The sequence below is a fragment of the Malaya genurostris genome, chromosome 2 (genome assembly GCF_030247185.1).
Source record: "Malaya genurostris strain Urasoe2022 chromosome 2, Malgen_1.1, whole genome shotgun sequence".
Lineage (NCBI taxonomy): Eukaryota > Metazoa > Arthropoda > Insecta > Diptera > Culicidae > Malaya > Malaya genurostris.
The window spans coordinates 102,941,668-102,964,354 of record NC_080571.1 but is presented as its reverse complement, the minus strand read 5'-3'; the positions used below and the strand labels follow the sequence as shown (position 1 = coordinate 102,964,354).

At 40.7% G+C, this 22,687-nt stretch overlaps 1 protein-coding gene across 5 annotated transcripts in view; it reads right to left on the bottom strand.

Moving 5' to 3' along the window:
* LOC131427908 (maternal protein pumilio) overlaps positions 1–22,687 on the bottom strand; it is a 325,778-nt gene that overhangs the window by 285,519 nt on the left and 17,572 nt on the right. For all 5 annotated transcript variants that reach the window (XM_058591489.1, XM_058591488.1, XM_058591487.1 and 2 more), the window contains one exon: positions 50–253. In XM_058591489.1, the coding sequence (XP_058447472.1) occupies positions 50–220 (171 nt within the window). In that variant the 5' untranslated portion in view covers positions 221–253. The remainder of the gene's footprint in view (positions 1–49; positions 254–22,687) is intronic.

Genomic DNA, 22,687 nt, shown 5'->3' with positions numbered 1-22,687 from the left:
GATCAAGGACAAGTTCAGAACATACATCTAAACACAGTGCACTACTCACATCGATGATGGCGTCGTCCCCGGAAGCCCACCGGGACTGCTTTTGAGCAAACTGATTGAACTCGGTCTCGTTTGGATGCCGCTGAAAAACGTAGCCCACTGCGGCGTCGTCCTGTGACCGGATAGGCGCTCCCCGTCCGCCGCCATCGTCATGGCCCCCAAGCAGCTTCATAGCAGCCGCCTCTGGCTCGAGTGGATAGTGCAGCTATGATGTGTGTGTGCGCAAACGGGAGCAACAGCGTCCATTCGAGAAAAGAAGAGAGAAAAAACAGTGGATACAGATTAATAGTGCTAAATGTAATAAATAAAAAAAACATAACTATATACGGAATAGTTCTATGAGGTAAACATGCAATAACCCACTCGTAGCATAACAAACAAGGCCCACGAGTTGGTGTTTTCACTTTTCCGTGGCTTGAAATGAACACTGTTTTTGCATGAGAACATTTTTTTCCTTTGAACTAATGCATCATTCTGACCTGCTTTATTCACTAAATTTAGGTTCTTTTTTTATTTGAATTTCGGGTTGGGAGCATTCACTAAGTAAACCGAATGAAAAACATAAAAAATAATGCCTTATTGAATAGGAATGAGATTTTTAATTCAATAAATGGGTTCATTTAACTCCTATTTTGGGATTTTAACTCCTATTTTGGAGCAACAATGAGTAACTGGCATTTTGCAAGCGCCGGCATTTTGCAAAAACAATGAAAACTGAAACAATCTTGGCCTGACATGTGACATGACTCTAAGCCGGTAAGCCTTCCGAGCAAACTAACAAAACACACCCACAACCAACATTGATCAAAGTTCCTCCGTACAGGTGTCAAGTAAATCAACTAGTTTTGGGACCACCGGTGTTAAGCATGCACTTGTACCATTTTTTTTTTTTTTTTTTTTTTTTTTTTTTACAAGGTGAAATGCATTTACGCACGGAGTGTGGGACTCTCCACAGGACTACCCAACTGTTGATTGGAACTACCCACTAAAACACCTTGGATCTCCAACCCTACCTCCCCGGCACCACCGCTAGGTATTACTTCGGGGTGGAAGGCTATTGGTGCTCACAGCACCCTCCCCAGATTTATGCAGAATGGGGATCAGCATCCTGCTCTCAAGGGATCGACCAGTTGGATGACGAGGTCGGTCCAGTGATGCCGGCTGGAGGGTAACTTCCGGTTCACTGGCGCCTCGACGACCCAAAACTGATGCTACGTCGCGGAACTACTCGACTAGTCTCCGCCGAAGGATCTAGCCTACACCGACGGAGAGTTCCCCGACGAAGGAGGCCCTCCCGAAACCGACGCTTCGATTCCCGTCAACGCCCGACCGAGAGGATGCCTGGGTCGGTCCAGTGATTCCGGTTGGAGGAAAGCTTCCGGTTCACTGGCGCCCTGACGATCCTAGCGGTATTACACCACGATTTACTCGTCTAGTCCCCGACGAAGGATCTAGACTACTCCGACGGAGATTTCCCCGGCGAAGGAGAATCTCCCGACACCGAGTCTCTTACACCACACGGGACACCCGATGGAGTGCCGAGGTCGGTCCCGCGATTCCGGTTGGAGCATGGCTTCCGGTTCGCTGGCGCCTCGACGACTCGAATCGGTGTTGTGGCGGCTACTCGACTAGCCCCCGCCGAAGGATCTAGCCTACACCGACGGAGAGTTCCCCGACGAAGGAGGCCCTCCCGAAACCGACGCCTTCGATACCCGTCAACGCCCGACCGAGAGGATGCCTGGGTCGATCCAGTGATTCCGGTTGGAGGAAAGCTTCCGGTTCACTGGCGCCCCGACGATCCTAACAGTTTTACGTACTACTCGTCTAGTCCCCGACGATGGATCTAGACTACTCCGACGAAGAGCTTCCCGACGAAGAAGGTTCTCCCGGACCGACGTTTATTCGCTGATCCCTCTTGAGCCTGCTACGGTACGCGGCTGACCTGTTGTTGATCCGCACTCCATTTCCGCTGCAATATTCCCGCAATTTGGGATGCCGCGGTCGACACTGCGTTCCAGTTCTCTACGCAGTGGCACATTCTCTGGATCAGGTTTTCCGGTGTGGTGTCCCTGCCGCATGCCTCCAGTAGCTCACTCCTTTGAGCCGCGAAACGGGAACATGCGAACAAGACGTGTTCAGCCGTCTCGATCTCGTCTGGGCAGCCAGGACATACAGGGGATGTCGCGTGGCCGAACCTGTGGAGGTACCATCTGAAGCACCCGTGCCCTGTGAGGAACTGCGTCAGGCCGAAGTTCACTTCTCCGTGAGGTCTATCTAACCAGCTCGAGACCCTAGGTATGAGCCGATGTGTCCACCTGCCCTTGGTTGAGCTGTCCCACTCTTGTTGCCATCTGCGTAGAGAAGCGGCTTTGGAGGCCCTACGGGCGTTCCTGTCTCCTCGCATGCTGTAGCGCTCCGCGTCTTCCTTCACTATCAGACTGATAGGCATCATGCTTGCAACCACGCAGGCCGCATCCCTCGATACAGTGCGGTATGCACTGATTACGCGAAGACACATCAGTCTATGCGTACTCTCCAGCATCTGTGCGTTGCGTTCCACATTCAGTGCCGACGCCCATACCGGGCTGCCGTACCTGAGGATCGAAACTGCCACTCCTGCCAGTAACCTTCGTTTACTGGAGCGCACAGGCGAGCTGTTGGCCATCAAACGAGAGAGCGCCGCGATCGCTGTTGATGCGCGCTTGCAGGCGTATTCAACGTGCTTGCTGAAACTGAGTTTGTCGTCAAGCATCACACCCAATTGCTTCAGTGATCTCTTGGAGGGGATCACGCAGTCTCCGGCATGTACCAGCGCCTCCTGTTCCGATTTGCGGTTATTTACCACCATCACTTCTGTTTTGTGGTGCGCGAGTTGCAGTTTCCTGCTACGCAGCCAGTCCTCCACCAAGCAGATTGAGTGTGATGCACTCAGTTCGACCTCTTCGATGGATTCGCCGTAGACTGTCAGCGTGACGTCGTCCGCGAACCCGACTATCTTGACACCCGGAGGGAGCCTCAACCTCAGTACTCCATCGTACATTATATTCCACAGGATCGGGCCCAAGATAGATCCCTGTGGTACTCCAGCCGTGATTGGAGTGCTACGTGTGCCTTCGTCGGTCTCATAGAGCAATACTCGGTTCTGGAAGTAGCTTTCCAGAATCTTGTACAGCCCTTCCGGTACTCCTAGTCGAAGTAGGGAATCAGCAATGTCTGCCCAGCAAGCACTATTGAACGCGTTCTTGACGTCTAGCGTTACTACCGCACAGTAGCGGATCCCTCGTCGTTTGCGCTGTATAGCTACCTCCGCCGTGGTTACCACCGATGTTATGGCGTCCACCGTCGACCTGCCTCTGCGGAACCCGTACTGTTGACCGGACAGTCCTCCTGCCTCCTCTATGAAGGGGGCTAGCCTGTTGAGGATGATTTTCTCAAGGAGCTTACCCACAGTGTCTATCAGACAGATTGGTCTATACGCCGAAGGATCGCCTGGGGGTTTCCCAGGTTTCGGTAATAGTACCAACCTTTGTCTTTTCCAAATGTCTGGGAACATACGCTCGTCCAGACATCTCTGTATGACCTCCCTGAACATGTCCGGTTTAGTCATTATAGCCGCCTTTAGAGCCACGTTCGGGATACCGTCTGGCCCCGGGGCTTTCTTTGTATCGAGCGATCTCGCCGCAGTGAGCAACTCCTCGTTCGTCACCTTTACGACTTCATTCGCTGGTAGCGGAGCTGGCTGCCAGGGGGACGTGTCGTGGTGGGGAAAGAGGACCGTTATGATCTCCTTCAACCTCGCCGGACTACGTTCAGGGGGTGCTAGCGCCCCTCTCGTTTTGGCCATCACCATCCTGTAGGCATCGCCCCATGGGTTGGAGTTGGCTCCCTCGCATAGCTTGTCGAAACAGGCTCTTTTGCTTGCGCTGATGGCCTTGTTTAGTGCTAGCTTCGCCGCTTTGAACGCCGTGTTCCTCTCCATCCTCATCTCCGCTGATCGAGCTCTTTGCATCCTTCTTCTAGCCCTGAGGCAGGATGCGCGAAGGCGTGCAATTTGCTCGTTCCACCAGTAGACCGGTGGTCTATTGGTCCTCGGTTGAGCCTTTCTAGGCATGGTCGCGTCACACGCCCGTGACAAGATAGCGACCAACTCGTCCCCTCTCAGGTTCGCGTTGTGCTCCTCTAATTCGAGGGCAGCGCAAAACGTTTCGCGGTCGAAGTTAGCCACCTTCCACGCAAGAGTTTTGGGAGTATTACTCCTCCTTGTGTTTCTCGCCAATTGGCCGATCGTGTAGCGAATGGCTAGATGGTCGCTATGGGTGTAGCCATCATCAACTCTCCAATTAAGATCTCCAGCTAGGCCGGGACTACAGAAAGTCAGGTCGATAAACGACTCGACTCCGTTCCGCTGGAAGGTACTTTTCAGTCCATCATTCGCTAACATGACGTCCAACTTGGCGAGGGCCTCCAGTAACGTCTGTCCTCTCCTATTGGTGAAGCGGCTGCCCCAAGCCGTTGCCCAGGCATTGAAGTCTCCGGCTATCACCACCGGCTTCCGACTCACCAGGTCTGCGGTCAACATGTCGACCATCCGAGTGAACTGGTCTATTGACCATCTCGGTGGTGCGTAGCAGCTACAATAGTAAACTCCGTTTACCTTAGCTATGGCTACTCCCTCCGCTTGTGTTTTCACCACCTCTTGCACTGGGTATCGACCAGTCGTCAAGATCGCCACCGTTTTGGCTTCGTCAGACACCCAGTTCCCGTTATCTACCGGTGTGTGATAGGGATCCGAAAGAATCGCGACATCAATGCCCCATTCCGTCACTGACTGGTGCAGCAATTGCTGGCCAGCTGCACAGTGATTAAGGTTCAGCTGTATTACTTGCATGCTGATTTACTCCCTCCACTTGTTGAGCAAGTAGGTCCGCCCATGACGTGGTTTGTGGCCTTCTTCTTGCTCGCGCATAGCATGCAACGTGGCGTTCTTTCGCATGCATACGCCTTGTGCCCCTCGCCGCCGCAACGCTTGCAGAGGTTGCTCCGGTCTGGGCCTTTGCAATTCCACGACTTGTGGCCAGGTTCGAAACACCTGAAGCACATGTCGACCACCGGCGGTTGGTAAGCGGTCACTGGGCATACCGACCATCCGACCTTTAGCCTGCCCACTTTGAGGACCTTATTGGCATCCGTGGCCGATAGCTTAAATGTAGCTATCTGGGTGCCCTGTGGTCCTTTCCTCATGCGGATGGATTCCCGTGAGACATCCACACCTCCTTGCTCCTTGATGGCCATGGCAAGTTCTTCTGCGGTGGCGATTTCGTCCAACCGTTTGCACTGGAGTGCAACCTCGTTACGCAGGGCTCTAACTTCGGCCGTATCGCCCAGGACTTGTTGGGCAAGCGCAACAAGCTCCGTTCCGCCCTGAGCTCCCTTTTTAAGCTCGAGCAGCATCTCTCCCGTCTTCGTACGACGAATGCTGCGAACCTCTTTGCCAAGCTCAGCAAGCTTTGCCTCGCTCCGCATGGCCTTGAGCACATCGGCGTACTTTTCTTTGTCGGCCTTAACCAACAAAGCCTCTCCTTTGTCCCTAGCCTTCCTCGCGGGAATGGGCCCGGCCTCTTTTGGGACCTTTTTCTTTTTGGCGACCTTCACCCATGGATTCTCGCCGGGTTCGCTTACATGGCTCGGATCCGGGGTTCGAGTGCCGAGGTTTGGGTTGAGCCCCTCGCCACGTTCCTTCGCCCCATCAATTCCGCCATGGTCTTTGCTCCTTTTGGCCTTGGGAGTCAGGCGTTTACTGCCTGGAGAATCCCTGGCGCGTTTCCGGCGCTGTTTATTCCGCTCAATCGTGAGCCGGAGCGCATAGTCGACCGCCTCCTGTTTTTTGTCGGTATCGAAGATGAAGGGCTCTGTTTGAGAACACTTCTCCGACTTTCCGCCACCCTCTAGCCGCACTATCAACGCCTCTTGGTCCCTTTTAGCTACGTTCACGGCCTTACGTAGCTTCAGCAAGTTCGCCTTCAGCTCCTTGCTGATGTTGGATTTCTCCTGCGCGAATTCAATAATCGCGTCGAGCTGTTCTATGACCGCTGTCATACTCGGCTTGATTATTTCCTTCGCTCGCTCCTGGGACTCAGGCTGGTTCACTGGTTTGACGTGGACATTGCTGTCGCTCGTCTCCTCAGCTACTGCTTCGCTCTCCTTTCTCGCACCCGTTCTGGATGGAGACCTCCTCAAACCCCCTCTTGCGAAAGGGTTTACCTCCTCACTCGACGCCGATGTTGATGGTGTTGAACTCATGATTTTATATGGGTCCCCCTTATGGCTGCCGTCAAACCCAGCCGAAAGTAGTCGCTATCATGATCCCATGGTTACCTATGCGGTGCAGTGAGGCCATGCGAGGGTTGGCTTTACGCTCAGAGCCGGATCAGCGCAAATCAGGAAAAGGGCATCTGAACCTACTTCCACCCAGTCATCCCAACCAGGTGGCTGAAGGTGAGACGGCGTGCCATAAGGCCTGCCACGGTTTTATGGGACGGAAGGCAGCTGCGGCATTAGCCTACTCGCCATTTCAAGCCGGTTCCACCCTGCTTTACTGAAGGAGTAGAATACCGCAGCTGTCAGCCCTAGTTTCTCTATATATTCCGATCTACCGTGTCGTATCCATGGATGGTGTGGTAGCCAGTATACCATAGTTAGGACCTCACTGGCGTTAGTCCTAACGTGCCGAGTCGGCACTCCCGTTGGGCTTGTGCACTTTGAGCGGCACACGATCGCTTTGGTAGGACTTGCTTGCGGATACATGCAGCTTTTTGTAGAGGATTAGCAGAGCCCACTGCCAAACCCCACCGCATCCTAGGCAAGCCCTACAACTCGCAGTTGCCGGGGGAGGGGTCGTCAAGCCCTTAGACATAGTCCCTGCTGCCCCAGCACTTGTACCATTTACTAAACCATCAACAGCAGTCAATGTACAACAAGATGCGTCTGCTACAATTACAACCGACTGTAACTCTTCGAAGTGCAACAGAGACAATGAGAAGACGTAGAAGCAAAACAAAAATGCTTCCAGCATCCATACCAACGACAACGGAATGGACGAAGATGCTATCTATGAACAAAATGCCCTTCAACAATTGCTATATGGTAATGAGAGCACCACCTTTTTTTTCTAAGAGAAAAAATAACAGGACTTGGTTATGAAAAAAAAATACAAATAAACCCTCTTCTAAAAGTCTTTGTAACCTAGGGAAACATTTACGTATTTAAATTTGAAAAACGCACTGAACGCCCAAAAGTTCCTTGTTGTTCAAGCTACCAACTAAGTGTCAAAATGGACAAAATTACTCTAAATACTGGACAAACGACAGAAAATAAAATAGATCGTTAGTTGGGTAAGACCGCATGGTTAAGGTTCTACTTGCAATCTTAGGAAAACTGCCATTGTTGAATTTTCTCCGCTACTTATTGATGCATATTAAAAAAAAATACTAGTGTAAAAATGTATCAAACAAATTGATATTTCTCTTTTGAATTGTCACTCAACTGCCACTTTTGAGGCCTGTTTTGTGGCCTTTTTTGAGAAACCGTTAAAACATTCGGCACGTCAATGTAGACATTGCATTTCGATGCAAAGAAAAAAGTGTTCTGTGAATAGCAGAAACTTTATGTCTGCTTAGCTGTTCAAATTGAACTGCCGAGTTTTGCATAAAGCAGTTCAATTTGAACTGCTATGCTCTGATGAGTCAAAGACGAAACGTGAACATATCAAATATTCGGTTATGTGCCCTAGCACAAAATTTGGCTAACCCCTGAATGACCAAACCTGCATCGGCCAGAAAAGTCGAAAACACTTTTTTGTTCGGCACGTCAGTATAGACATTGCATTTCGATGCAAAGAAAAAAAGTGTTATTTTTTCATTTTGTTATTTTTTTCATTACATTTCAGGAGATGCATCGATCAAAAGGAACAGATAAAAAAGAAGAGGTGCTCTACTGCTGCCATGATTCCGACTGTTCTGTTTATCGAAAATCGAAAAAACCATACACCATTTTATCGTGGTACTTGATACTAATTTTATTGCTGTAAAAATTTTATGATATTCTATTCTTTAGTTTGTGAGTTATTGTGCTAAGAGTGACGCAACTTTTGTTATTTACAGAAAAATGCACTATGGTCCGAAACGGGCAATTAGCGTGACAAAAATATTTTCACTATTGAATATTAGTTCTTTGTAGTTGGTGTCTTCTGAAGACAACTTTTCCGTAGAACGCTTCACAAAAAAGTTAGAACAAAAAAAGGGAATTTTCAGGAGCCACCCTACTTTTATTCAGGAAAATTGGTGTAACTCGATCAAATGAAAAGCTAGAGAGGTGATTTTTTCAGCAAAGTTGCTCAAAATAAAATTTCCTACAACTTTATTGTACAACTAAATCATGTTTGAGTTCAATTAAGAAAGTTAGATTTCAGATTTCAATCTAAATGAGGACCACCCTAGTAACATTTTTCATCAAAAGGACCGCCATTTGAATGAGCATGAACTTAGCAAGGCACCCCTCACCAATGATAACGCAAATAGGTGAATAATTTGTTTCTAATTAGTTACGGTAATTTTGAATTTGTTGCTCAATTTTTTTTATTTTTTTTTTTGAGTACTTCGCTAAGTTCATATGAAGTTAGCGAAGCCCCCCTACAATATATGCTTTAAAGCAAACCGAAGCCCAGTGAATAATTTGTTGCTAATTAGTTACGGTAATTTTGAATTTGTTGCTCAATTTTTTTTTCAATTTTTTTGAGTACTTCGCTAAGTTCATATGAAGTTAGCGAAGCCCCCCTCCAATATATGCTTTAAAACAAATCGAAGCCCAGTGAATAATTTGTTGCTAATTAGTTACGGTAATTTTGAATTTCTTGCTCAATTTTTTTTAAATTTTTTTAAGTACTTCGCTAAGTTCATATGAAGTTAGCGAAACCCCCCTCCCAAATATGCTTCAAACATATCGAAGCCCAGTGAATAATTTGTTGCTAATTAGTTACGGTAATTTTGAATTTGTTGCTCAATTTCTTTTTTATAATTTTGAGTACTTCGCTAAGTTCATATGAACTTAGCGAAGTACTCAGAAAAATTTAAAAAAAATTGAGCAACAAATTCAAAATTACCGTAACTAATTAGAAACAAATTATTCACTGGGTTTCGATTTGTTTTGAAGCATATTTGGGAGGGGGTTTCGCTAACTTCATACGAACTTAGCGAAGTACTCAAAAAAATTTAAAAAAAATTGAGCAACAAATTCAAAATTACCGTAACTAATTAGCAACAAATTATTCACTGGGTTTCGATTCGTTTTGAAGCATATTTGGGAGGGGGACATCGCTAACTTCATATGAACTTAGCGAAGTACTCAAAAAAAATTAAAAAAAATGAGCAACAAATTTAAAATTACTGTAACTAATTAGCAATAAATTATTCAATGGGCTTCGATTTGTTTTGAAGCATATATGGGAGGGGGGCTTCGCTAACTTCATATGAACTTAGCGAAGTACTCAAAAAATTTTAAAAAAATGGAAAAAATGTTCGGCACGTCAGTATAGACATTGCATTTCGATGCAAAGAAAAAAAGTGTTATTTTTTCATTTTGTTATTTTTTTCATTACATTTCAGGAGATGCATCGATCAAAAGGAACAGATAAAAAAGAAGAGGTGCTCTACTGCTGCCATGATTCCGACTGTTCTGTTTATCGAAAATCGAAAAAACCATACACCATTTTATCGTGGTACTTGATACTAATTTTATTGCTGTAAAAATTTTATGATATTCTATTCTTTAGTTTGTGAGTTATTGTGCTAAGAGTGACGCAACTTTTGTTATTTACAGAAAAATGCACTATGGTCCGAAACGGGCAATTAGCGTGACAAAAATATTTTCACTATTGAATATTAGTTCTTTGTAGTTGGTGTCTTCTGAAGACAACTTTTCCGTAGAACGCTTCACAAAAAAGTTAGAACAAAAAAAGGGAATTTTCAGGAGCCACCCTACTTTTATTCAGGAAAATTGGTGTAACTCGATCAAATGAAAAGCTAGAGAGGTGATTTTTTCAGCAAAGTTGCTCAAAATAAAATTTCCTACAACTTTATTGTACAACTAAATCATGTTTGAGTTCAATTAAGAAAGTTAGATTTCAGATTTCAATCTAAATGAGGACCACCCTAGTAACATTTTTCATCAAAAGGACCGCCATTTGAATGAGCATGAACTTAGCAAGGCACCCCTCACCAATGATAACGCAAATAGGTGAATAATTTGTTTCTAATTAGTTACGGTAATTTTGAATTTGTTGCTCAATTTTTTTTATTTTTTTTTTTGAGTACTTCGCTAAGTTCATATGAAGTTAGCGAAGCCCCCCTACAATATATGCTTTAAAGCAAACCGAAGCCCAGTGAATAATTTGTTGCTAATTAGTTACGGTAATTTTGAATTTGTTGCTCAATTTTTTTTTCAATTTTTTTGAGTACTTCGCTAAGTTCATATGAAGTTAGCGAAGCCCCCCTCCAATATATGCTTTAAAACAAATCGAAGCCCAGTGAATAATTTGTTGCTAATTAGTTACGGTAATTTTGAATTTCTTGCTCAATTTTTTTTAAATTTTTTTAAGTACTTCGCTAAGTTCATATGAAGTTAGCGAAACCCCCCTCCCAAATATGCTTCAAACATATCGAAGCCCAGTGAATAATTTGTTGCTAATTAGTTACGGTAATTTTGAATTTGTTGCTCAATTTCTTTTTTATAATTTTGAGTACTTCGCTAAGTTCATATGAACTTAGCGAAGTACTCAGAAAAATTTAAAAAAAATTGAGCAACAAATTCAAAATTACCGTAACTAATTAGAAACAAATTATTCACTGGGTTTCGATTTGTTTTGAAGCATATTTGGGAGGGGGTTTCGCTAACTTCATACGAACTTAGCGAAGTACTCAAAAAAATTTAAAAAAAATTGAGCAACAAATTCAAAATTACCGTAACTAATTAGCAACAAATTATTCACTGGGTTTCGATTCGTTTTGAAGCATATTTGGGAGGGGGACATCGCTAACTTCATATGAACTTAGCGAAGTACTCAAAAAAAATTAAAAAAAATGAGCAACAAATTTAAAATTACTGTAACTAATTAGCAATAAATTATTCAATGGGCTTCGATTTGTTTTGAAGCATATATGGGAGGGGGGCTTCGCTAACTTCATATGAACTTAGCGAAGTACTCAAAAAATTTTAAAAAAATGGAGCAAGAAATTCAAAATTGCCGTAACTAATTAGCAACAAATTATTCACCTATTTGCGTTATCATCGGTGAGGGGTGCCTCGCTAAGTTCATGCTCATGCCATTTGATTATAAACAACTTTTGTGAAGACACCAACTACAAAAAATTAATATTTAATAGTGAAAATATTTTTGTCACGCTAATTTCCCGTTTCGGACCACTGTGCAATGGATCAAAAACAATTTCGTGTTTTAGTTTTACACTGCACTGTGAAAAAATACAGTCCAAGCGAAGCAATGGTTTGAAAAGTGCTACGTGGACGTCTGAATGAGGCGGTAGCACCAGAAAACATTAAACTCCACAAAATCGTTTTAATGATCGAAAAGTGAAGTTGCATGAGTTAACTGACATCGTAAAGATATCAAAAGAACGTGTTGGCTGGCTTTATATTGCACGACCATTTTCCTATAAGAAAGCTCTGTTCAAAGTGGGTTTCGCGTTTGCTCACTGTTGACCAAAATCGAGAACGTGTTGATGATTCTGAGCAGTGTTTGACCATGTTTAAACGTAACAAACCGGAATTTCTGCGTCGATATGTGACAATGGATGAAACATGGATTCATGACTTCACTCCGGAATCAAAACGATCGACATCTGAGTGGGCAGCAACTGGTGAACCTCGTACAAAGCGCCCGAAAGCCCAACAATCGGCTGAAATGGTATTGTGGGATGGTGTAATTTTTATCTACTGTATTAAGAACGGAAATACCATTTACAGTGAATATTATACACTGAGGTCCGTTTTGTATGCGGTTTATTTTAGGCGACTGTTTCTATGCGAATTTTCAGAGTTATGCGGTTTTTTTATGCGAAGTTTCAGAGTTAAAATCTGCGGTTTTTTATGCGGTACGTAAACTCGCATAAAAAAAGACTTCAGTGTATAGCGTGATAGGAGCGTTTAAAGTCTGGAACTGCAGAAAAAAGACCGCATATGGTAAAAAAATTGTACATTAAGACAACGCACCGTGCCACAAGTCAATTAAAACAATGACAAAACTACATGAATAAAACGTCTAAAGGCTCCTACATCCACCGTATTCGCCAGAATTGGCTCTCAGCGACTACTGACTGTTCACAGATCTGAACGAAATACTCGCCGGTAAAAAATTTCGCACGAATGAAAAGATTATCTCTGAAACTAAGCCCTTTTTGAGGTAAAAGATAAATCGTTCTACAAAAATGGTATTGAAATGTTTGAACGGCGCTGGAATGATTGCGTTGGTCTTGATGGAGATTACGTTGATGAATGAAGTTAATTTTGAACCAACAAAACCGTGTTAACTTTGTTAGGCCCGTGACTTTTCAGCCCATGTGTTATGCTTAGAATTAAAATAAAGAAAAAAAATTTCCACTTTTTTGGGCTTATAACGAGTGTTTTTTATGAGGTGTGTTTTTTTCAATAGGGATTACTCTATTGCCTTTAAAGTAATTTCAAAGAGTGTACTCTCTACTCAGTATTGTTTAGCAAATAATCATGAATAGGCTATTTCCAGAACAACGCTTCCAAATCGTAGAAATTTATTTTCAAAATCAGTATTCAATTAAAACTGTTTATAGAGCCCTTTGTGAATTTTATGGTGCACATAATCGTTTGTCTAAAACCACTATAAATAACGTAATTACTAAATTTGAAGCAAAGATAATCCACACACTGTTCAAGAATTACCGATGCAACCCGATAAATGTACTGTTTGATGCGGTCTATGGGCTGTTGAAATTATCGGTCCTTATTTCTTTTTAAATAAGGAAGGACGAAGCGTTACCGTGAATGGAAATCGCTACCGAGCCATGATCAATGAATTTGTGTTGCCAAATCTTCAAAATATGTGGACGAAATGTGAACAGGATGGTCACTTGTTATACTGGCCACTTGTTATACTGCGGCCGAAACAATCGACTTATTGAAAGAACATTTCAACGACAATATTATTTCGAGAAAAGAACTGGTGAATTGACCTCCGCGTTCGTGTGATTTGACTTCACTTTTAGTGGTGATACGTTTAGTCATTGGTTTATGTGGATAAACCAGCAACGATTCATGCTTTGGAAACCAATATTCAACGTGTCATTGCTGAATTACTCCATCAAATGCTTGAAAAAGCCCTCCAGAATGACCTTTGTGAAAAATAGTCCTAGCGGCCATATGCCCGAAATCATATTTAAATATTAAATGTCAAACAATTATTCACCAAACAAAAAAAATTGTCATTTCATGATTTGGCATGTTTTATTGAAATTTCAAATCATCTTAAAAACACCCTTTAATATTGAAAATACTGAATAACTTTACTTTGAACGAAAGCTTCATTTCTCCTTTGAAGATAGACTATTAGGAAATCACTGCTCCATCCCATTAAGTCAATGAGACTGTGGTTCTAGTAGATCATAGAAACTTGTGAATATACCAGTCAGTTGTAGGTCTTACACAGGGTGCGTCAACTGGATGTATCAAAGGAAGGAATTGTACATTGCATTATACGTAATTTTGTCCTTTCTTCGGTATCTAAGGAAAGAAAGCAAAGTCTTCGCATTACATTTCGTTTATGGAATTCAGTCTTTCTGTTTCAACAGACTTCGCAGCCAATTCATAGCGTACATAATTATTACATGGATAATACTATGATCTTACTGATTGAGGTCAGAGCTCGAACATACGACAACTGGCTTGTAAGACCAGCGCCCTATGCATTGAACCTTCAATCCAGAAACTAAGGAAATAACGAGTTACAAATACATAATGGCCAGAACATGAATCACACAGCTGAATACAAAATTTTGTGTAGAAAAGATCTGTGTGACTGGTGTTCGTTACGATGTTTGAGTGCTTTCAAAATCGTTTCCTTCGTGCATCATTCCACTGCATGGGGACTTTAAACATAAAATACATTAGTGACATACGAAAATTGGATGTACGTCAGATAATCCTGCTAATTTTTCAGTCGATTTCTACTGATAAACACAATTTTAATATAACGGAAAAAATCGACGGTTTTCGGATGTATAGGAACCAGACTTTCTTTCTGTGATGTTATTTAAAAAGTAATGTTTATTCCAGCAAACCGAAGAACATTGACAAAGTAAAACTTGTTCGCCATAAAATCTTGACTGATTAAATTTTTAATTAAATTGCTGTTTGTTCAAATCAAGACGCAATTTTTATTTATTTAATTGTGCAATTATAGTCATCCTAAAACTAATTACAATTTCTTAACTAGGCTGCATGAAGAAACTACGATCTTTTGTGTTTACTCCAGCCATTAAGGTCTGTGTAAAACTATTTAACTGCTTCTGTCCAAAATTTTCGAAATTCTTCTCTTCTTTGATGGTCTCGGACTCTATCGTTCTGCCTCCACCCCATACGCATATTTGAAGTCGGGGGGACGGTTTATCTTTAGGATATTTTATGCTATTTTCTCGTGTTTGATTTTATTCATCTTTTGATTTGATTATGTACATCTTGTTGCATCACTCTCCCGTGTATGTCCATCACTGTACATTGCCTTTTACATATGACCTTTTGTTTGAACTGAGGAAAAATGGTTGACTGTTTTGTATCTAACAGATCGGCTGAAAAGTTCGTATCGTTTCTATGAGAGGGCGCCACTAGAATTAAATCCATACCATTTTCAGTTAGTACCAACCTTCAAAAGATACGTGTATAAATTTGACAGCTGTCTCATTATTAGTTTGTGAGATATTGCATTTTGAGTGTAGCTACTTTTGTTATTGTGAAAAAAATGGAAAAAAAGGAATTTCGTGTGTTGATGAAACACAACTTTTTGATGAAAAAAAGTGCCGCCGATACCAAAAAATGGCTTGATGAGTGTTATCCAGACTCTGCATCAGGCGAAGCAACAATTCGTTAGTGGTTTGCAAAATTTCGTACTGGTCATATGAGCACCGAAGACGATGAACGCAGTGGACGTCCAAAAGAGGCTGTTACCGATGAAAACGTGAAAAAAATCCACAAAATGATTTTCAATGACCGTAAAGTGAAGTTGATCAAGATAGCTGACACCCTAAAGATATCAAAGGAACGTGTTGGACATATTATTCACGAATATTTGGATATGAGAAAGCTTTGTGCAAAATGGGTGCCACATGAGCTCACAATCGATCAAAAACAACAACGAATTGATGATTCTGAGCAGTGTTTGGAGCTGTTATATCGAAATAAAACCGATTTTTTTCGTCGATATATAACAATGGACGAAACATGACTCCATCACTTCACTCCGGAGTCCAATCGACAGTCAGCTGAGTGGACTGCACGCGATGAACCGAACCCAAAGCGTGGAAAGACTCAACAATCGGCCGGTAAGGTTATGGTGTCTGTATTTTGGGATTCGCATGGTATAATTTTCATCGACTACCTTGAAAAGGGAAAAACCATCAACAGTGACTATTAAATAGCGTTATTAGAGCGTTTAAAGGACGAAATTTTAAAAAAACGGCCTCATTTGAAGAAGAAAAAAGTTTTGTTTCATCAAGACAATGCACCGTGTCACAAGTCGATGAAAACCATGCTGAAATTGAACGAATTGGGCTTCAAATTGCTCCCTCATCCACCGTATTCTCCAGATTTGGCCCCCAGTGACTTTTTCCTGTCCTCAGACCTCAAGAGAATGCTCGCTGGTAAAAAATTTAGAAGCAATGAAGAGGTAATCGCTGAAACTGAGGCCTATTTTGAGGCAAAGGACAAATCGTACTACAAAAATGGTATCGAAAAGTTGGAAGATCGCTATAATCGCTGTATCGCCTCTGATGGCAATTATGTTGAATAATGAAAACGAAATTTGGCAAAAAAAATGTGTGTTTCTATTAAACGATACGAACTTTTCAGCCGAACTGTTAGTGGAAGATTGTTGAATATTTGAAGACCTTTGTAAAATATTTATCTTTGCGATAAATTTTTCAAACATTTATTTTTTTTGCGTGTTTTATTGGTGTATGTTGTTTCCGTATCTAATATCATCAACTAGATAGTTGGGCAACAATCCTGTCTTCGTTTTGTATATAAAAAACGCGCTATTGTAAATAGCACTTTGTCGCACAGATAACCACTGAAGCATGTCCAACATAGTTCTCGTTGGAGTAAGACGACCACATCGGATAACAAACTCTCGTAACCTTGTTTTGCAAACGTTGAATTCTCTGCAAACTGAGTATCTGATGCATGAAGAAGTATTGTCGAGCAATGATCAAAGTGTGGCATTATTACCGCCTTCACATATGACAATTTTCGACCAAAACGTCAGATATCTATTGATACGGCAAATAACACCACCCTTTTTGATTATATAATCTATGTGCTGTATAAAATTTATTTTCTCGTCAAAGTAAACTCCTAAACAATTACTCGCTTTATTTCATGGTTGTTTATTTTTGCAGTATTAGTGTTTGTATTCAATTTCCTATAACCATCCATTTAGTTTTGGCCAAATTAAGACAAAGTTTCTTTGCATCCAAATACTTTGTTAAAACTTCTAATTCAGCGTTTGCCTATTCCATAATCCCATTTAGGTTCTTACCCTCCCAGTATAAGTCAGAATACCCAAGTAGCAAATGTAACTTATTGAAATTTCAAGATGTTCTACAATTGTTTTAGAATTGTTATTTATGTTAAATATGTTCAGAAAGATTTTTCAATATATTAAAATTAGCTGTGCAACTTATCACTGTTGAGTTTCACAATACTACTGAAAAAATCACTGTAGAATAACACATTTAAAACAAGTATGCAGCAAATCACCAACTTGTTCATGTTTCACTAGCAGTTATGGAAGTTCAGCAAAATCTTCCACATCGTCATGTAAAACGGGAGTAGCTATACCAATTGTGCAACTTATCAAAAATCTTCCAAACGGCTGTCAAAATTGTGTCGGACACAATATACGTCGAAATTGCTATAAATCTATTGTGGAAGAAAAACTAACGAAATGATGCTCTTCGCAAGGCAAAAAATAATAAGCCGAATAGAGATCCTTGCAGTAAAAAATATTTTTCCGCTGAGTCCGCATAGTTTTGGCTGCCTCATGAATTGTTAGGTCAGTGTGTGTAGTTGCCTTCAGCTTAAGAAAAACAATGATATAAAATTCAAAACTTGCACAAAAGTTGTGTAAGATTTATCTGTTGGAAATGAACGCAAAACTTGCAGACATGAGAATAGTATCATAACAGAAATACACTTTTTAAAGATATTGAACGAAAAGTTAAGTTTAAGTTACTCTCATAGTTAGGTGAGAGTGTTCGGTTACCGGCACCCTTTTATTTTAACCTCATAACTTCTAACTTCGTGCACATTATACGGACATCTATGCATCAATGGAAAGCTAAAGTGCCTAGCTAACAATTGATTAAGAAACTAAGTTGATTCATTTGATGGAAAAAATATTATTATTAATTTAATAAAGCGATAAATTTTGGCCATTCCAAAAAAGGTGTTCGGTTACCGGCACCCCAAGAAAATTCGCTAAAAATGGAAAAATATAAGCAAAGACAGCAATTATTCAAAGAAAAACCGGAATTTATTCTTTCCGGAGGCGTTTTGGACAAAAGTCTTTATTGTCGGATGGTGACTTCGCATTGGCTCTCTAGGCCGATTATTTGGATGGTGGCGCCTTTGGTGTTGATTTGGTTGATTTTTTCCACGTTTTTTCTTAGCCGAAATATCTGCTGTACGAGCAGCTAGATGTTTGGCCGGAACTTTGGCTTGCTTCCTCTCTCTGCAATAACTGCATATCACTGACAATTTTTCACGATTTGTCGAAAAAAATGGGGTGCCGGTAACCGAAATCGGTAGACATTTTGCCAAAAAAGAACTTTGGTTGCGAAAATTTTGATAGCATCCGATATTAAATCACGAAATAGATCGATTTCACCTCATAAATATTCAATCCACTCACAGTTTCGATTGATGCTCTTCAATTTATGATACTATAAAAAAAGTCAGAAAAAAACTTTTGTGTTGATTTTCACGCAATTAAAATTTGTTTTCAGCGCAGCAAAAAGTACAAGCGTCTGTTTGCTTTGGTATTCGACACAAAAAGAACGTGCTGTTATTACACACACATGACATTTGTCGGAAAGACACTATCTGCTTTCTGTCAAAAGTTACGGTTGGGTGCCGGCAACCGAACACTGCCGACAACCGAACACCTTCCCCTAAATATTACCGCTTGACCAACTTGTTTTTGCAACTCCAGCACATGGGCTTACAAAAATAATATCTACAGGGCGTATCACAAAAGCAACCGAACACTGCCGACAACCGAACACCTTCCCCTAAATATTACCGCTTGACCAACTTGTTTTTGCAACTCCAGCACATGGGCTTACAAAAATAATATCTACAGGGCGTATCACAAAAGTCGAACCCGCTTAGATGAATGTTGTTTAATTCAACTAGAAGATTCAAACTGATAAAAAAACAAAACGTAGAGAATTTCTTTTCGAAATATTAACATGAAATATTAAATAATAAATAAATATTAATATAAGATTTATTGGAAAATATTCAAGAAAAAATCACTTCGAGATTTTCAGGTTCAATAAAACATAAAAAACACATAAAAGCAAAGCCCTGGCATTACATTCCTTTTGTGAAATTTGGCCTTTCTGTTCCAACAGGCTTCGAAGCCGATTCTTAGTGTACAGAATCATAGCCATGGCTAGTACTATGGATCCTACTGACACTAAGATTTCTTCCAGGTCGGGGCTCGAACATACAACTGGCTTATAAGACCAGTGTCCTATGCATTGAACCGCCAACCCGGGTAACATTAAAACAATTGCCTTTGATTAAAATCGTCTGGAAATTTTAAGAATTTTTGAATACACGTATTTTAAACACCATTTCGATGATTCTCATTAAAAATAATAGACTGTTATTTTCACAGAAATTGGTGTACAACACGTTAATTCAAAGGCGCTTGAAAATTTCGGGCGTACGAAAACATGTTTCACAATAAAAAGAAATCGCATAAAAACCGCGTGAAAAAAGACCTCAGTGTACATTGAAATTCAGTTAAAAAATGCATTCCAGAATCCTGGTTCAGAATTTAGCTCCAGAACGCAGATTTAAGGACTATTCACACATTTCAGTTCCTTGACGGTTCGGTGAAAGTACCTTCAGTGCGCCGTCAGTGTTCTTTTTTTGTCGGAATTCTTCCGTTCCGTTTCCGTGCCTCTTCCGTTCCGGCACAGCAAATGCAGTAACATACCGACTTCAGTGAAAATAAAAAAAATATCGGTGACGACGAATTTGAGTTTGCCGGAAGGACGCTACACTGACGTCGAGCTGCACTGAAACGGCACGGTGCCGGATAGGTATGAATGCGCGCATAGAAAACGAATTAAATAATATCAGTATCCGTGTACGGTGTCGTGCCGGCACTGAACCGAACCGGATATGTGTGAGTAGTCCTTTAGAGTCTGGATCCAAAAGCTGAATTCAAAAACTAGATTACGAAGATTCTGAATTCTAGAACAGAATTTCGGAGCTGAATTCTGGATCCAAAATTGAAAATTGAATCCAGGACCGGAGTTCTGTAACTAAAATTTAACTGCAGATCTGAATTTAGGTCCAGGGGTCAGTTCTTGGATTCAAGTTCAGAATTCGATGCCGAACTAGAATCGTGGCCTCGAATTCAATCTCAAAATTCTGTTCCAAAATTCAGTTCCATATTTCAATTCCAGAATACAGATTCAGTGATCAGTTCATCAACCCAGACTCAGAATTCAGTTCTAGAACTCAGTTTCAGAATTCAATTCCCGAAATCAAGTTCAAAATTCATTTCCAGAATCTAGCATAAAAATGGAGTTTTAGAATTCAGGTGAAGAATTCAGTTCTTGCATTTGGTTTCAAAATTCAGCTTCATAATGCCAGATCCAGATTCTTTACCATCAAAGAAACTGAACCATCAATTTTATTCATATTCTCGTCATCAGATTATATTAGAATTAGAATTAGAATTAGAATTAGAGACCGCCCGTGTGTTGCTACTCCGTTATTGATCTGGACCAATTGAGATTGCAAAATGATTTTTTGAAGTATCATGTTTGGGAATAACACATTGTTTCACACTGTGCAAACTGTATTGAACCATGCATGCTGATCAATACCGACGCCGGCCACGTCCGAATGCAGATCTACTTGGGAGGGAAAGGATTGTTAGTTCGATGCATGTTGCTACTAAGAACCGAGGAATCGTCTGCATTCCCACATGCATCACAGGAGAGGATACTTTGTTAGTAAATGTTTTAATAATGTTATCATGTGTTTATTGCTCTGGGTAGCCGGCTACCAAGAATGTTTTTAAGTATTATCGTTTTATGTGTTACTTTGTGCTGGCAATATAATGCACGAAACAGTCAATCTCCGAAATTAACAAAACTCCGGACAGCCGGCTGTCGAGTATGCAGTCACTCGTTTATGCATCCACCTTTCGCGTTTTTTTTTAGTCATGCAAAAAAAAACACATTCGGATTGATAAAAAAAGGTATCATCTCACTGCTAGGTGGATTAAGCACGTTTTTATAAATGAAACTACGTGATACAAAATAAACGAGCGAATAGGATTTAGACCAAATTCATTGCATTGAAATATTCTAAACAGTTATTATAAAATCATTTTAAATCACCAAACAAAGGTCAACAGATTTCACACGCGTCTTGATTCTTTATTATTTCCGCTTTATTATTTTAATTATTTATTAAAATTATTAATTGGTTATATTAGTTGATCTGGGCAGCCGGCTACCGAGAAAAATATTAATTTACTGTTTGAAATATTAATATCAAGTGTCTTTTACTATGTATTCAATATACCGATATATGTTATCTCTGTTATTAACTTTGTAATATAAACGGATTTGCGCAATGGTTTATTTTTATCATTCATTTTATAATCCTGAAAGACAATCAATAACATGGAAGAAGAAATCATTCCTAATAAAACTTTTCTACGAAGCTAGACGGAAATTGATAGGTTGAATAAAGAGATGATTTAGTAAAATAGAGTAATCAGAAGTAAAACATTGAAAATATCTGATAACTGAAAGGAAAAAGAAACTCCTGCAATTGTCGCCTTTTACGACATGGAAGCAGGAACCCAGTGGATCTATTCTTGGTTCATTTTTTCCGCCGGATTCCACACGGCATCTAGGCTGGTACAGTCCGGAGAGAACTAATAGGTACTATCAATCTCCTAGTGGACCCCAGCCCCTTATTCACGTCATCAGATTATATGTCCAGAAAGTACAACTTCTTCATTAAGAACTCTCCACTGGTTTCTAGTCAATTTTATTTCCAAATAGTCCAACTAGTTTATCTTCTGTGGGAAATCCTTCTATAATTGATCCGGTTCTAGCAGATCAAATAAAAATTTGTAGTGAACTCGTACAGACTTTGATTCAGATAGTCTACCAATAACATTCGGAATTTCCAATAGTACAATAATTAATTCAGTTAGTTCTTAAAACTTATCGACTAGACCAACAGCAATTTCTAAATTCATTCTCAAGCTTATTAAAAATCCCACAGAAGCATCCAAATTATCCTTATTTTTCATTATAAACTTTTATTGTGCTGTTATTGATAACAACTAAGAATAATCTTATGCTTTCTGATTGATTTGGAACGGCGGCGAAACTCTTCAATAATCGTTGTACGAGATATGGGGTGTTGGCCGAATATCCAATGGATTGTTCCGGGTTTGCACTAAAATTTCCAGTTTTCTCGGTTTTGCCCGGTGGAATTACCCGATTTTTTTAGTTGCCCGGTCACTTGCCACCCTGAAATAATTTATCACATATTTTATGATGACGTCTTCTGATCACAAGAAATAGATTCAAATATATTGAGTCTTTAAGTCAACTTCAAACAATTGTTAGAATTAAATAAAACTATTTTTGGATTAAAATATGAATCAAATAAAACTCTTTTTGAGTCAAATTTAGTTTGACAATGCATACTAGATTCAAATATATTAAGATATGGATTCAAATTTAAAATTTTTTTTGAATCAAATCAAAAATTTATTTATTTCAATTGCTTATTACAGTACATTAAATGTATTTGAAACAAATATGTGGTAGTATAAATTGAACAAAAAACGTGCTTAATACATCTAGCAGTGAGATGATACCTTTTTTATCAATCCGCATGTGTTTTTTGATGAATATTCTTCGATGTTTTAGTTCACATGACATTATTTTAATCACCGTCGTTTTAAGACGCAGTTTGAGATTTCAGTCATTCCGGCATTACCGTGTAATGTCGAAACTGCAAATCGGATCGAATTTGAATCTAAACGTGTAATAAT